This window comes from Vulpes lagopus, chromosome 16, assembly GCF_018345385.1.
Source record: "Vulpes lagopus strain Blue_001 chromosome 16, ASM1834538v1, whole genome shotgun sequence".
Taxonomy (NCBI): Eukaryota; Metazoa; Chordata; class Mammalia; order Carnivora; family Canidae; genus Vulpes; species Vulpes lagopus.
Window position 1 is genome coordinate 60,775,825 of NC_054839.1, and position 16,926 is coordinate 60,792,750.

The 16,926-nt window shown below is 43.9% G+C and overlaps 1 protein-coding gene across 3 annotated transcripts in view; it reads left to right on the top strand.

Moving 5' to 3' along the window:
• RNASEH2B (ribonuclease H2 subunit B) overlaps nt 1-14,846 on the top strand; it is a 58,667-nt gene extending 43,821 nt beyond the window's left edge. For all 3 annotated transcript variants that reach the window (XM_041731217.1, XM_041731216.1, XM_041731218.1), the window contains 6 exons: nt 1,068-1,132; nt 2,566-2,671; nt 5,412-5,493; nt 7,110-7,152; nt 11,241-11,321; nt 14,414-14,846. In XM_041731217.1, coding sequence (XP_041587151.1) covers nt 1,068-1,132; nt 2,566-2,671; nt 5,412-5,493; nt 7,110-7,152; nt 11,241-11,321; nt 14,414-14,521 — 485 coding nt within the window. In that variant the 3' untranslated portion in view covers nt 14,522-14,846. The remainder of the gene's footprint in view (nt 1-1,067; nt 1,133-2,565; nt 2,672-5,411; nt 5,494-7,109; nt 7,153-11,240; nt 11,322-14,413) is intronic.
• Nucleotides 14,847-16,926: the final 2,080 nt, after the last annotated feature.

Genomic DNA, 16,926 nt, shown 5'->3' on the forward strand with positions numbered 1-16,926 from the left:
AGGTGGGGGAGTCTGCGCTGGCCCGGGGCTCTCGGGGGCCCCAGGTCACCCCCCACAGCCAGGGGCCCGGCTCTGCCGGTGGCCCAGAGAGCCAGAAACTCCCTGGGCGAAGGGTCGCCGAGGACGTTTGGGCCCACGTCACCCTGTGCAAAGCCAGGGGGTTGCGAAGGGAGCAAGTGGACCCTAGAAGACCTGGAGCCTTTATCCCCTTAAGGGCCGAGTCAAGCCTGTCGTAAATCTGGATTCCCTGAAATACAGCTGTGGTCACGCTGCTAGCGCCTTCGAAGATGGGTTTATCGCTTCTTCGCTCTCGCTCATCCCGCCAGGACAGTCCCAAGTAGTTAACAAGATTTTTTTTCCCCCTGAACGTCTGCAGTGCACTTCATATGCATCTGCACTTAGTTTCAGTTTCCTTTCTTGGGATTTCCACTTTTCATTTTAGAAAAGATGTCTGTAATGGAAAACACTAGGGTAAGCTCAGAATTATTTCAAAAAATGAAGGTTGCTTGCCGTGTTAATTTGCTGTTTTAAAAATGACGGATTCATTCTCTACAGATTTTGTTTTATGCCTTTTCCCAGTTTCATTAAACGATCGACACACATCGCTGTATGGGCTTAAGGTGTCCGGCACGATGGCTTGACTCACAGCTGTTACGAAATGCTCACCACAGTGCGTTTAGTTAACATCTGTCATCTCATATAGATGCAACAAAAAGGGAAGAAAAAAAATTTCTCCTTGAGATGAGAACCGTTAGTGTAATTGGATGATTTGCTTAGATTCCCATTCATTTAATGGTTGGATGAAACCTGAGTCACCCAAGTTCTGTTTTGGGATTGTTTTTTTTTTTTAGACTCCCAGGCTTATAAATTGAGTTTTTCAAGAATATAAACCGTTATGAAACATTTTTAAGATATATATAGATAGATAGTATATATATGTAGATAGATGTATAATATATATATATAGCATATATCTAGATATATATAGTATATATATAGTATAAGATATAACCTTAGGAATTTATTTTTTTGTTTAATACACTTATGTTTTTTTTTCTTCAATCCAGAAGTAGACAAAAAGAAGTATTATAAGTACAGCAAGGAGAAGACAATAAAGTGGCTTGGAAAAAAGGTATAGTACATCTCTAGTACCTGGAGTACTGGAGTACCTACTTTTTCCAGCAGGAAAAGTTTGATGCTCCCTTTAAATAATATTTAGAGAAGGTGCTAAGTCCGAATCCAAAGACCATCTTGTGTATGCAGTTAAAGGAGAAAAACTGTATAAAGATACCCAGATAGGAAAAGAAATGTTTGACTTTTCATCCTCCGTCATTCATGTATGTCTGGAGTTAGCGTCATCTTCCCCATTTCCCAGGATCCTCACCACTGGGTGCAAGAAGTTCTCCATGGTGATGGAGATTTGAGTCTTCCATGCCAGGTGATACCAGGCATGATGCATTTTTGCTGCTGCAAGTCCTGCTGTTGTCTCAGAGGTTGACGTTGCTCACATGCAGCACAGCAAAGGGCTGGGGCAGACGGGATTCACACTTAGAGACAGTGTGTCTCACTGTCAGCGTCTGGTTGCTGGAGGGATCTTAGTGATCCTAAAATCCTAGAACTATTATAAGGTCTGAGCAGCGTTTTTCAGATTGATTTAGTGGGTCTTGATCAGTATTTCTCTTAGAATTGAATGGAATGGGATTGGGATGAGATGGAATGGGACTGGGATGGGATGGGATGGGATTGGGGTGGGTAGGATGGGGTGGGGTGGGATGGGGTGGAGTGGGGTGGGGTGGGATGGGGTGTAGTGTGATGTATTAAAATATAGCACAGAGTAAGGACAAGTATTAATTATGGTTTTATGAAGCATGTAACTATAGATGTGTTGAAGTATTTGGATTGCTGTGTTATTTCTTACTGTGGGTACAGTAGAAACAAACCAACCACTTTGACAGCCAGTGGCGTAAGAATATCGTGCACTTCGCACTGATTAGGAATCTCCCCAGACCAGGTCTATGGATGACAGTTTTTCCGGTTCCGTGCATACCGGTATAGTACCGATTCCCAAGCTCCTCTTCTATCTTGTATGTAAAAACCTGCTTGTTCCATCGTGTTACCGGGCACATGGGGAACCTGGAAAAATGGAAATGGACCTTGCAGTGAGGCCACTACTATACAAAGCAGAGCAAAGATGCCCCCATGGGTCACCCTGCATTTGCATTAGTAGTAGGTGAAGAATCAGGGTGAGTGCTGAGCAGGACCTTGGCATTTAGTTTTGTCCTTAGCAAATAATAATGACACGAATAGCAAAGGGACGTTTATATTTATTGAATATGTCTCTTTTCTTAAATCCTTAGGCAGGGGAAAATTTATTATTTATTCTGTTTAGAAAAATTATTGCATATAAACTGAGCCATCTCTCATCGTCTGATACCTGGTGAAGACACTTCTAGGTCCTCGGGTACTTCTTCCTGATCCTAAATGGTGGGAGGACGATCTGGAAGGTTCTGGATTTCTAACGTTAGTTGGAAATACCCTAACGTTCCCTTTATGGTTACTTCACAGGTTCAGCAGACCGTATCAGCCCTAAAAACCAACAACGTGAACGTCAGCGCCCGGGTACAGGCAACTGCATTTTTCTCTGGTGACCCGTTTTCCAGTGACAAGGAAGGTAAGCAGATCATTTCGTCAGAAGTCCTTTTTGCCCGGAGGAAGCTGCTGACGTATAAATGCCTGTGCTGCGGATTTAAAATCGTGATGTCTCAGAGGCTTTGCGTTCTTGCCCGTGTGCTCTCGCAGATCTCGGGGTTCAGAACCCAGTAATACTTCTACCGTAGATCATCGCTCTCACTAATTGATGCTTAAATCCTGCCTTTGGCAAATATTTGCTTTGCACTAGTAGCAGTGACCGGCCAAACGACTCGGGCTGTCGTTATCAAGAGAGCGCTGTGTGCAAGCCCCCTGCTTGCATTGCCGCTGGACACACAGCAGCCCCGCTGACCCTCCCGCAGGTCCCATCTACACTGAGAGTCTGGCGGCTGCGCCCCAGGTCCCACGGCTGGTAAATGATAAACCGGAGCTTCCGATGGAGCTGCTGGCTCCGAGGCCCACACTTACCGTGTTTGTGCCACTACTTGTGTGGCCCTGGGTTTCCAATGTGCTACCTCTCTGCGGCGGATCCTACTATTGGTCTTAATATTTTGATTTTAGGTGAAAATCAATTCCTCCGGCAATTTTTTTCTTTTAGGTTATTAAGGTCTGTTCTTTTGCTTTTCCCAGCGTCCCGTCCTCTTATTTTTATATGAGCATAGTTGTGTAGTTGAGTAAACACAGCTACATTATGCGATTAACCTTCTCAAATGGTGGGACAGAAGTTATTCTGACTTTGAGCTCCAATCCAGTGTTCCCCTGTTGTGGGCATACAAACTCCAAAGCCTCTGAGTTTTGTCATTAAAACAATTAAAACTAGGACCAAGAAGGCAGGTCCAGTGGCTCAGTGGTTTAGTGCCACCTTCAGCCCAGGGCATGATCCTGGAGACCCGGGATCGAGTCCCACATCGGGCTCCCTGCATGAAGCCTGCTTCTCCCTCTGCCTGTGTCTCTGCCTCTCTCTCTTTCTGTGTCTCTTATAAATAAATAAAATCTTAAAAAAAAAAAAAAAAACTAGAACCAAGAGTCTGCTTGTGATTGAAGGTATAATTCAGGCGATCTTTGGCCGAAATATACCTTAAAACACTTTGCACGTGTAGATGGTAGAGGACTCCTGCCATTCTGGAAATGGGGGAAAGCTCTGGCCAGCCTCAGTTTACCAGCTATCGTGGTTTTTGATCAGCTCTAACAAAAGAGAGGGGGTTAAGTCGGATGGGTGGATGGACCATGATTTTTTTTTTTTTTTAAGAAGGAGAAGGGATATTAGAGATTATTTAGACAGATCTCATTTTAAAAGTAAGGATTTGTGGTCTCAGAGATGTAAATGACTTAGCCAACTAACCCATCCTAACTCGTAGGCCACATATTCTGCTCTGAATCCAGCGTTTATACCAATTTCTGAGTCGGTATAAGCCAATTCAGGGACTGGGCACGGCTCTATTGCCATGGCTTTAGGGTCTAGCCAGAAAGTAAGCCTGCAGTATTTACACTATTTCCTTTCTTTTTAGATCTTTAATGAAGTTTGCAGCCAGAAGAGGCAAACAAATAACATGCTGGCTTTCTTAGGTCCCTTCATCCATTCGTGGATAATTACCAACCTAGAACCAGGAGCACATTTTAATTCTTAAAGGGTCTAGTGATAACTTTCAGTTCTATGTTGGTGGAGAGAGTCTCTCACTGAAGACTCTCCGAGATCATGTGGTCCGGACAGCAGTCCCTTTAATGCTCAGGCAAATTATTATCTTAGTTTGAAGGCAGAAGAGAAAGAAAAAAAAACGAAACAAAAGGAGCAAATAAGTATCCCAGCAGCAAACCTGAGACAGTGTTTTTGATTATCTCCAAATGATTATCCACATATTAACTTTGATTATCCTCTAGTATACGTGAAATACTGAATTTAAAAACAGGGCTGTAAACAGGTTTGGTCTCATGTAGCTGCAGCTCACTGATGCCACGGCTTCATTTTAGAACTGAGTGTCCAGGTGCTAAGAATTAATTGACAATGATACATCCTACCGAGCTTAGTTTTATACATTTTTGGAGGTAGTTTTTTTTTTTTTATTTTTTTTTTTAAGATTTTATTCATTTATTCACGAGAGACACAGAGAGAGGCAGAGACCCAGGCAGAGGGAGAGGCAGGCTCCATGCAGGGAGCCTGATGCGGGACTCGATCTCGGGTCTCCAGGATCGCGCCCTGGGCCAAAGGCAGATGCTGAACCACCCGGGCGGCCCAGAAGGCAGTTTTACTAGTTTGAGGGTATATGTAATGCTCAGGATTCTTATAAAGCACGTACTTGACAGAGACGTGTCATATAGTATGTCTCTTAAATGAACATACTCATTACTACTCGTTAATTAGATTTATTCTGTATTGCAACAGACCTAGAAAAGATTAGTCTTTAGAAGGCACGAACATGTCAAATTGTCACAGCTGATTTTGAGCTTTATTTGTATTCAAAGGCCTCAGCTAAGAAAACGACCCCGAATCCTTGCTAACCATCATTTGGTGAGCATCTGCTGTGTTATGTCATCTCCTAACTTTGATATCATCCTCTGTCATATTTCACCCATGAAATTGCTCACTACTCTAACAGATGGATGTTAGCATCCCCATTTTACAGATGAGGAAACGGAGGCTAAGAGCTTAAGTGAGTCTCTAAGGCCTGATAGAGCCAGAATTTTAACTCTGGTCAATTTGACTGTAAAACTACCATAATTGTTACTAATTTTTTGTCTTGCACTCTCCATTCTGTTTCTTCCAGAGGATTATGTTTGCTATGCCCATGGCCTGATATCTGATTACATCCCTAAAGAACTAAGTGATGACTTAGCAAAATATTTAAAGTAAGTATCATTCGTCTTTAGTTATAATTAGGAAGTGCCTCGGTGCTTCTCAGTTCCCCAGCAGGTTCCTTTAAAGCTTATCACATCACTGTTTCAGATAAGAAATTATTCTTGAGTTAGATCCTAGGCTTTGTGGTTTGAAGGCGACTTTTAATAGACACTGATTTATTGGAACAAATTGATGTGATGCATATTGATTGAGGAAACTAGTGAGCATTAGGACTGGAATCGCGAGTTGCTATGATTGTAGAGGGTAAACGGTATAAAATTTTATTCCCAGTTAGACTTTACTAATTTGGTTCCACGTGATCATTTTAAGCGAAATAAAGTTTAGAAGAAAACAATAGATGGCATGTAGAATATATATATATATTTTTTTAAGATTTGTTTTTGTAATTTGAGAGAGAGCGGGGGGTGGGGGGCAGAGGGAGAAGGAGAAGCAGACCCCCCCCACCCCAGCTTTGCTCAGCAGGGAGCCCGACCTGAGGCTCAAGCCCAGGACCCTGAGATCATGACCTGAGCCGAAGGCAGAGGCTTAACTGACTGAGCCATCCAGGCGCCCCTAGAATATTTTTGAAAATTACATTTAAAGGTTTTGTAGCATTTTCACGGTCATTAGACGTTGGCCAAGTACCTCCATTGTGCCCAGCACTTGGAACTCAAATGATGAAACACAATCTGTGTCTGAGGCTGAAAAGGGGTTTAAGAACGACTTGATTTGTGGCTTGTCCTTCATAAAGATATTTAATATAATATAAAGACTTTACGTTAGGCTGAAAGGAATGTGTTTCTTTTCTAGGTTTTAGCAACTATTGTTAAGATTTTATGGGTGTGATAATAGCTTTTCCTGATTCTTATAATAGCTTTCCCCTCTGATACGTGAAGATAAAGCGACTTCTTAATAGATATATAGTTGCTGTTTTTAGCAAACTGCATAGGTCCTACTTTAAAAAACAATGAGTGGAAACTGGTCTCCATAATAAAGTGTTTCTGAAAGCCTGCTTTAGATTGATAACGCTATCTTTCTGTTTAATATTTCCCTGGGTTTCTCAGTGCCTGTTTGTCTCATAAGAGACCTAGGTCTTTGTACTCCTGTTATTTCTTAAATTCCTTTCTTTGCTCAGAAGTGATTAGCTTTTGGAGAGAAAGACATGTCAGTTAAACTTCTCTTTAACTGAAGAAAGGTCAAGTTTTTCTGACTCTTTGTTAGGCAGTTAAAATAATTCTGACTTTTATTCAATATACGCTGGATTCCATTGTATGTCAAATACATTGTATTTAAATAAAAATATATGTATGGTGGATTCATCACTTATGAAGGGAGAAATACTACATTTATGCTAAATTTATGGAGACTAAAGAAGAGCAGTTCCACTGTAACAAGTGAGTCCTAATTTTATTTTTTTAGTTCAGACAATTCCAATATGAGAAAAATGAATATTTTTTTTTTTCATTTAGAGAAACGTCATTCTTTCCACCGAGATGGTTTACACTAGGACACCGGGGGGTGAAGCTAGTCCAAGAAAGTCGCATTACTAAGTCCTAAGGTGACCCAGTCTCTCTGTTTGCTTGTCTATGAAAAACCATGACTCTGATTCTTATTTTTGACTCCTCAGGCTTCCAGAACCTTCAGTTCCATTGCCAAGCCCTCCATCGAAGGTAAGGAGCTGTGACTAAGATATCTTTGGGGGACTTGGATAAATATTACATTTTTACCGCAGAGGTAGAGTGTGCTCTAGTACATTGTAAAGCCTACTGAGTCCTCCTTGGGCGGAGTGACGCTGGGTGGATTAAAGATTATAATGAGCTCTCCATCGATACTCTTTTATTTTTGTAGATTTTACCTGAATGATAAGAACAGTGCTGCGAAAACCAAGTTAAGAGTCGGTTGTAGCCAGATAACCTACGTAAAAACCTTACGGATATAGAATTAAAATCCAGCCAGGTGCTGTAATTAGCTCTGTTAATCGTCAGGAATACTCGACGTATAACAAAAACTCATTTTGCCAGATCTAATTGTTACTGGCCCAGAGGTGAACGCAGCATGATTTTTTTTTTTAAGATTTTATTTATTCACGAGAGGCACAGAAAGAGAGAGAGGCAGAGGCACAGGCAGAGGAGAAGCAGGCTCCATGCGGGGAGCCCTATATGGTACTCGATCCCGGGTCTCCAGGATCATGCCCTGGGCTGAAGGCGGCACTAAAAGCATGATTTTTGCAACACAAAGAATCCTTTGAGCGAGGGGAGCCAAGCTTTTTCCCCCCCAAAACACACCCCTACTTGGAATGATCAAGGCAACTTGTGTATGGCAAAAAAACCCTTCCTCTTCCAGACGTTCTCAGGCTCCCGCCCACGGCTCCTCTGCTCTGTGGGCTGCGGCTTGTGTCTGTCTCCTGGAGGGGGAGAGCAGAGGAGTCGGCCATACACCACCCCGATGGCAAACTGTGGGGTCACTGCGGGGTCCCTCCATCCCCCAGACCCTCGAGGAGCGCTTCTCGGAGGCAGGGAAATAGAGACGTGCGCCGGCAGCGTGTTGCTGAGGTCCCTCCCCACCAGCGGGGTACCGGCTCCTTGAGAATGGAAGGGGGACACGCCGTGGGTGTTAGGGACCGCGCCTTTCCCTGCCTTCCACGTGGCCAACGTGCTTGGGTTTCATTGTTTTGGGGTTTTTTGTTTTTTTTTTTGTTTTTTTTTTTTTGGTATCCTGTCCCGTTTGGAGCACTCATTACTTCGACTTTTGAGGACGGAAAGTTTCAAGCGCATCAACGGTCGTCGGCAGCTCGTCAAAGGAGGGCCATCCTCTCTGGAGGGGAGTAGCGCGGCGCGGGGTCAGCTGCTGCAAGACCCGAGGTCGTGCGGGGTCAGGGCCGCGTCCTTCCCGTGGCAGTTCAGCCCCGACAGCCGCTCTCGGGGCAGAGACCCGATTGCCCTGTGACACGAGGCAGAGCGTGTCTGTCTCGCTCCTCTCCCTCCAGAAGCGACGCATCTTTCTCCCAGATGTCTGCCTTCCGTAGTAACTTCGAGGCCCTTCGAGAGGGGACCTGCGCCCGTTCTGGAAGCCTTCGGCCCTTGGTGCCATCCTCGGTGGTGCATTTCCTTCCTTCACTTTTAACCCGGTTTTCTGTTTTCTTATTTTGATTTCCAGACCTTAAAGTGCTTGTGATGTCCTTGGGGATGATTTAGATCAGGGGTCGGCAGCCTTGGTCTGTAAAGGCCAGAGAGTGGCCATCTGAGCCCCACGGAGCCCACGGCCTCTGTCCCCAGCCCCCGCTCCGCTGTGCTAGCGGGGAGGCCGCCACCCACGATTCGTGGGCCTGTGGACCTTAATGTGTTTTGCACTATTTCCTTACTATCACACGTTTGCGTGGGCCGAAGCCCAGCATCCCGCCCTCGCCCCTTTCTGTCGTTTGAGTGGACGGCTGGCGGCCAGCGGGGCGGATGCAGTCAGCGGGTTGGGGACACTTGAGCTCCTCCTTGCAGACCATCGTTAAGGATAAGAACCTCCGGACACTAACTCCTGTGGTACTGGGCCGTTCGTTCGCTCCTTCTCCAGAACTGTACCCGTTACCCACTGAGTCATAGCCTTTGTTGCTGTCTTTCTGAGCCTTTTTTTCCTGTTTCTTCTGAAACTTTCCCCCAAATCTGTAGCAATTTGGGCTTTTTTTTTTTTTTTAAAGCAGTCTCCATGCCCAGCGTGGAGCCCAAACACGGGCCTTGAACCCATGACCCTGAGGTTGAGACCAGAGCTGAGACCAGGAGTCAGACACTTAACCGACTGAGCCACCCAAGCAAGGACCCTGATCTGGTCATTTAAATAACAAAATAAGTGTAGAAATGAGGATTCCTTTGAACATATTCAGCGCGTGCTGTGAATAACTGGAGAAAGGTCAGTGCCGAGGCCCCTCCAGCATAGTCGTCTTTTTGATGAGCTGATAACCGGTGTCTTGCTTGATCCGGAGCCGCCAAAACCCTTGGACAAGTCAGTCATCTTATTAAACGGTGTATGCTCATTAAGAAGCGCTTTTCGTCTTAACTCTCATCTTGAACGTTTTCCATCGGACTTATCAGCGAGAAGCGAGCGTGCCCAAGTGGACAGCACATCTGTAGTAGAACGTTTTACCATAGAGGAGAGCAGACCATCTTAGGACTTCAAGCCTTCTGCAGGCTTTTTATTTTAAGGTTTTTTAATTTACTTATTCATGAGAGACACAGAGAGAGGCAGAGACACAGGCAGAGGGAGAAGCAGGCTCTGTGTGGGGAGCAGATGCGGGACTCGATCCCAGGACCCCGGGGTCACGCCCTGGGCCGAGGGCAGCGCTCCACCCCTGAGCCACCCGGGGTCCCTGCCTTTTGCAGTGCGAGGCCATCGTAGCCTTCATCTCTACTCCCTGTGAGGTCCACTCTCCTTCCCCTTTGCATAAAAATAAGCATCACACACCTAAGTGCCCTTTACTGACCTTAATTCAAGTAGAAATCTGTATTACTTCCGAACGTGGCTTGGGTGCACACTGTGCGGGCAGGTAGTCCGTTGGTGATGAGCTAGGCTTTCTCCCTTGAAGATGCGTTTGCGTGGAGGTTGCCCCGTGACCAAGAGAAGGCCCGCCCCGCCGCGTGACGTGACGGATTTCCAGGATGCCCCTCTGTGCTTTACGGTGAAGAACTTCACGGCCTGCCGTTGCATCCCCTCGGCCCCACACACGTGCCGTGGCGTCTTTTAACGCCCACGCCGCAGTTCTGTGCTTTAGCAAATGCTGGGTTAGGAGGAGGGAAGCTGGGAACAAATCCGCCTTTCCTGGGGGAGACCCACAGTGGGTCTTGTCCACCCCGTGTCTCCACAGAGAGCCTGAGGATCTGCAGAAACCCAGGCTGTGGCCACTGTGCCGTCAATTCTCCGTGTTGAGCATCAAGACTAACCTGCCCTGCTACGTGCCTCTCACGTAGTAAATAAGTCCCAGTCCCTTCGGTTATGTGAACATTAAGGCCACAGACCTAGCTCCTGACAAGGTTCTCGCATTCATGGGTGCAAAGTGCTCAGGAGGAAGGTGGAAACAGGAAGGAAAGGCGGAGCACTGGGCACTAGTTGCACTGGGCCTCATGGAAAGAGCCCTGCACAGCAGTGGAGGCCTTACCCCGGCCTCTGCGAAGGGGCCTCCGGTCGTGCGTTCAGTCTCTGTGCGTCCTCGTCCTGCTGGCTGCTCACCTTGCGGAGTTGTCCTCGTGTGGACAAAATGAGATAGTTGAGTTGAAAGGAGGTAAGAGTGAGGCTATACGAAAATGGTGATAAGAGATAATTTCGTGCCTTATTGCTTTTTTTTTTTTTCATGCCTTATTCCTAAACGGGCATTACACCAAGTGGTGGCTCCAGCTGGACACCTGGCCCCCTTCAAAGAATTTCTTGTCTTTGACTTCTGTGCCCGCCTTCGCCCTCCTAGACTGTCCTCGAAGCCGGCAGTCACCCAGGTGCCCCGTCACGCTGCTACGAACAGAATCCATGAGCAGCACCGCTCGGCTGCCCGTGTGCCGGGCCATGGAGCCCGTCGGATGGGCCCGCCTCACGGCTGCCGCTCTGGGGGGATCCGCGGCTCGCTCTCCCACACAATTGGCGAAATGCAAAGTGGGCCCCTTGCAGGGTCTGCTCTTCCCTTTGGCCTTGACCAAAATGACCCGTATAGTCTTTAAAAAAAAAAAAAACCGAATTGATGTGTTGAGGTGACATTTGACATCACTTCCCTGCTCTAACATTGCAGAAAGTAAAGTTATCTGATGAGCCCGTAGAAGCAAAAGAAGATTACACTAAGTTTAACAGGAAGGATTTGAAGACTGAAAAGGTATGTGTGTCCCGCCGTCGTGGCCCGTTCCTGGATCCAGTTAGGCGATCTGCGTGAGGACATCCGGGAATGTGCTTGACTGTGATTGTATAATTTTGTGATTTTTTTTTTAAATTTTAAATTATAATTTTGTGATTTATTTTTTTTAATTTTTTTAAAAGATTTTTTAATTTATTTATTCATGAGACACACAGAGACAGAGACAGGCAAAGACTCAGGCAGAGGGAGAAGCAGGCTCCATGCAGGGAGCCCGACGTGGGACTCGATTCCGGGTCTCCAGGATCATGCCCTGGGCCAAAGGCGGCGCTAAACCGCTGAGCCACCTGGGCTGCCCTAATTTTGTGATTTAACGCAAGGATTAGTAACTTGCATTTCTGTGACTCAGTGATTAAGTCACAATTGTGAACGGCAGCAAATGTGTCAAGCCAGGAAGGCTTTTTCCCGGGTCAAGGCGGGGCGGTACACGTAGCAAGAGCGTGCCGGACTCTGTCCTCGGAGGGGCGCAGAGCGAGGGAGCTGTGCTGCCGGGAAGCTTCCCAGAGCTTGTGACGATGACGATGGTCCTTAGTCACCATCCAGCAGTCACCCCAGCAAATACTTTCATGACCTTTCATGCAAAGTTTTATCTGATCCATACATTCTAAATGCATGCATAGCTTTTAAAATTGGCATTTTAATATTTACAGTTCAGGGCCCCCTTTCTCTCACTTAGCACTGTATCGTGAAAACATTTACGTGTCATGAGGCTTTCTGTGACAACCTTAATGGTCTCACGATATTCAGTCATTTATTTTATTTCGCCGTAAGGAATATGATCTATTTACTAGCTCCCTTGGTTTTGGACACATGGGTTATCCTGCTTTTTTTAATTTCTTGTGCTAATGAAGTGATAAACGTTATAGTCTGTATCTCTGGTTATCTCATTAGACACAATTTAGAACTAAGAAAGGGTAAGAGCTTAGAAAACATGAGCTCTGTGGAAAAAGAAAAAAAAAAGGAAAAAGAAAAGAAAACATGAGCTCTTTCCATGATTTTTGAGATAATATATAAATATATTTGTGTGTGTACATATGTAGGATTGTGATTTGAGACAATATGTAAATATGTGTGTGCACATATATAGGATTGTGGTTTTATGTATTTATTATATATAATCATATGATTTTGTCATATAATCATATATATGACTATAAAACATGTAAATCATGTGGAAGGAGCTCATGTTTATATATGTGTGTAAATACATGTTTGTGTATATGTGTGTGTGTCTACATGTTATATAAACTGTGTATCTATGCACATATGTATGTGTATATGTATATAAACTGCTTTCCAAAAATGTAGAAATTTGTATTCCCAACCATCATTGCTGTTGAGCATTCATCTTGCTTTGTTGACAACACTGAATATTATCTTTATTCTTGAAATTTTTGACTCTCTAATTAGGCTGTATTTCTCTGACGAGAAAAGTTAGTTGTTTGTTTTTTCCAAATGCTTGTGGCCCATTTGCATTTCTGCAAATTGTCAGTCCATGTCCAGTGCCTGCTTTTCGTATTGGGATACTAGGGTTTTTCTTGTTGATTTTTAAGAGCTTATTCTAGATTAGGAATTTAACAACACTTCATGACATACAGGGTACAAATAATTCCCTAATTGGCTTTTAGCCTTTTTATTCTTTTTTTTTTTTTTAAAAACAGTTGTAAGTTATTCTGAGGATTAAATGTAGGAAATGTTTTTCCTTGTGACTTTCTCATTATTTTTATGCTTAGAAAGACCTTGCCTGCCCTAAGATAAATTAACTTCCTCCTGAATTTTATTTTTTTTATTATTTTTTAAAGATTTTATTCATTTATTCATGAGAGACACAAAGAGGTAGAGACACAGGCAGAGGGAGAAGCAGGCTCCGTGCAGGGACCCCGACGTGGGACTCGATCCCGGGTCTCCAGGATCATGTCCGGGCCGAAGGCAGGTGCCAGACGGCTGAGCCACCCAGGGATCCCCTCCTCCTAAATTTTAACAGCAGTTACCCGCTCCTTGGCATTTAACGTTCATCGGTTTGACCCTTGGGGCTCTGCGTGACGTATCTGGGCAGGCCACGTCAGGGGGCAATCCAAGTTGAGACTTGGCAAGATAGGGAGCATTCTGGACGGCTTCCGTAGAGGGGCCGTTCCTGAGTTCCTCCGTGGAACTGTTTTTGCCCCCACCCTTGTGACGGCTGCTTTTTGTCCCGTCTACCCGGGCACAGTCCCAGGAACTGAGGGGTTGGGCCAGGATGTCAGCGGAATTCGGGGGGTAACTCGTCTCGAGGAGACTGTCACTTTGTCCCATCCAGGCAGAAAACAAGCCCCCGAAACGGGGCCGAATGTGAGAAGCAAGATGCCAGGGCCCGTGCCCCGTGCCCCCGGCAGGGTCTCCGGCAGAGGCTTCGCCCCACGGCGCTCGGGGGACAGAGGGCTTGGCTTCGGCTTTGCCGAGTCCCAGCCCGTGCGGCCCTGCTGCTCTTTAGCGTCTGGCAGCGCGGGTCCCAGGACGGAGCCAGGCAGTGACGGCAGGGCAGCGGCCTCTAAAAGGCAGGGTCCTCCAGGCAGCCTTATGAAAAGTCTCCCTTTGTCGGACGAGGACCGGGGCGGTCGCCCGGCTGGTCCCCATGCTCCCAGGTATGGGTTGTCTGGGATACAGCAGCTGTCCTAGGCCCCCGTGGCTGCCCTGGGCGCCCGTTGTGCACCCGTCATCACGCCGCAACACGCTGTGACCCCCCCAGTCGCTCCCAGTCCCTTTGTTGGCGCTACTGGCCTAATAGGCCCTCCCTCCGGAGCCGTCCCCCCAAAGTCAACCACGGGTCGTAACGTTCCACCCTCAGAGGGCAGAGGTTTGTCTCCTGCCTGTTGCTTCAGACTTTAGGTCTTGGGTCTAAACTCGGAATGGAAATCAGAACTTAAAAGAAAAAAATCATCATCATCATCATCGCTCCCTTGTGAAGCACGTTAGCAGCAAATACATGAACCTTGAGACGTGCATGGTCTTGTCTGATTTGCATGTACGATTCATAAATGTTACATTTGTAACAATTTTTCTCTTATTTTCCTTAACAGAAAAATAGCAAAATGACTGCAGCTCAGAAGGCTTTGGCTAAAGTTGACAAGACCGGAATGAAAAGTATTGATTCCTTTTTTGCTACGAAAAATAAAAAAAAAAATTGAAAAGATCTGAAACTTTGACAATGAAATCTAGCAAAACTATTTGCCTTTTACATGTTCCTTTTTTGTCCTTCCCCCGCACCAGTGTACCTCCTGACCCTTAATTACTGCCTTTTGGAGAAAAAAAAAAAAAAAATGAAGGCAATTTTCAGAGTCAGACATTTCCTGGGATTTGATTTTTGTCTTTCTGAACAAAATGTGGGAAAGTCATTGTGTAACTCTGTGGCCTTCAGAGTCTTGTTTGACATCATGAAAAGTAATCAAGTGAATAGAGTTATCCTCTAGCTGGCATCCTGGTTTTTGCTCAATAAACTGACATGTGACAATATTTGAGCGTGTGCCTGTTACTTTATGCCGCTTTGCCACACGGTCCCTATAGCAGTAGGGTTTTCAGCGCACTAACAGCAATCCGCAGCTGTCGGGGAAACTACTACCTCCTAAAAGCCATTTGTTTTCAGTAAATCTTCTGTTTAATATTTTCTGTTTCAATAATACATGTTCGTTGTAGAAAATAGGGAAAGGCGTAAAATTAAAGTGGTAATCTCCCAACTTGACACTACCCAGAGATCATATATGGCACATGTTCTTATAATAATAATTTTTTAAGGAATCGTAATACTAATTTTATCATCTTCTTTCTTGACACTTCATTTTGGGAGCATCTTCCCAGGCTACTAAAGTATTCTTCATAAATACGCTTTTTTTAATGCTGGTCATTTTAAATTATTTGGATATTTGATTATTTAATGACCATGACCCTATTTTGGACATTTACATTACTTATAAATGTTCACCGTTTGAAGCATCAGGTTATAAGTAAATGTTTGTTCACATCTTTAATTGCTCCCTTAGAATAGATTTTTAGATGTGGGCTTGCCAGTTTATAACTGAATTTTCCGAATACATACTTCTGGGAAGATCATTCACAGAAAGGGCGCAGGATCGTGCCCTGTAACCCATGGTGGTTTCAGTTCTTATTTAGGGCCACCTCGTTAGCTTTGAATGTTATCTTTGCAAATAAGTGGGAAAAAAGCATTTTATTCCCTGATTAGTAATAGTATTGAACGTTTTTTTCACATTTACTAAACCATTCATCATCTTACAGAGAATTATCTGTTAAATTGTGAAAGTATCAGTATTTTTCTTAGACTCTAGAGATACTCTGAAACTTAAGGACATTAATTTTTGTCCACCATGTTCATTGTAAATTTTTTCTTGGTCCAAAAGTGGTCTTTAATTTTTGTGTATGTTTTTTTTGGTCATGCAGTTGTTTGGGGGTTTTATGTATGTGTATATATATGTATATGAATATATAAATATAACTGGTATATTTATATATGTTTTTATGTGCATATGTGTATAAACTTCTCCTTTACATTGATGTTGTACTTAGAAAGATACTTCCCTTTGCAGGAAAGTTAACCAGTCACTTACTTTTCTTCTAAATTTTTAATAATTAATTTTTTGGTTTATATTTAATGACAAATCATCTGCAGAATTTGTGTTTAAATATGCTGTGAGATAAAGCTCTAATTTGATTGTCTTCTCACCTGTTGATTTTTCCGTGAGAGCTGTACAATTATTTTCTCGAGTTCTAAGAGTAAGTTCCAATGGGATTTTTATTGAGATTTTTGTTAGACACATAAATTATTTAGGGGAAAGACAGACATGTTTATAAAATTCCTTGTTGTTTCTCAAGAATATTGTATTTCTCTATATTTGCTAGAATCCCAACCATATTTTCACTAACATTTGGTTCTTCCATCTTCATATAGGTTCTAGATACTTCTTTTTAGCCATATGTTTAGATATTTTTGTTGCTATTAATAAAATCTATTTTTTTAGTTAGATCTTCTAACTGGCCACTTTGTGGTAAAGTTTTACATTTCTATATAGTTATCTTTTTTTTCTATATAGTTACCTTTTAAATAACCAATTTACTAAACTTGTTTATTATAAATTTAAACTTTATTATATTCATATTGGGTTTTTGGTGTATAAGGTATGTAATCTTTGAAAAATTGTGTACAATTCTGATAGTTACACCTCTTTTGTACCTTTCATATCCTGGGTGAGAATACCTGGAACAGTGTCTCGGACTGATTTGTGATTTGATTCATGTACGTCACCATTCTGACACTAGCTGTTAGTATGATAAGGAATATTTATTTTTGATATTTCATTTCATACTTGGTTTCTTTAAAGTTTTATTTAGTAACTGGTGTCGGCTGTTATCAAATATGTTTCTGGCACCTCTTGAGGTGACGAGAGAGCTTTCGTTGAACTGTACTTCAGTTCCGGTGATAAACCCTCCTTGACGTTAGATGAGGGATCCCAGTGTCTGCTTCCGGTCTAGCCATGTCAAGTCTAGTTGTAATTAGCTTTTCTGGGCTCTTCCTTAGAATTTT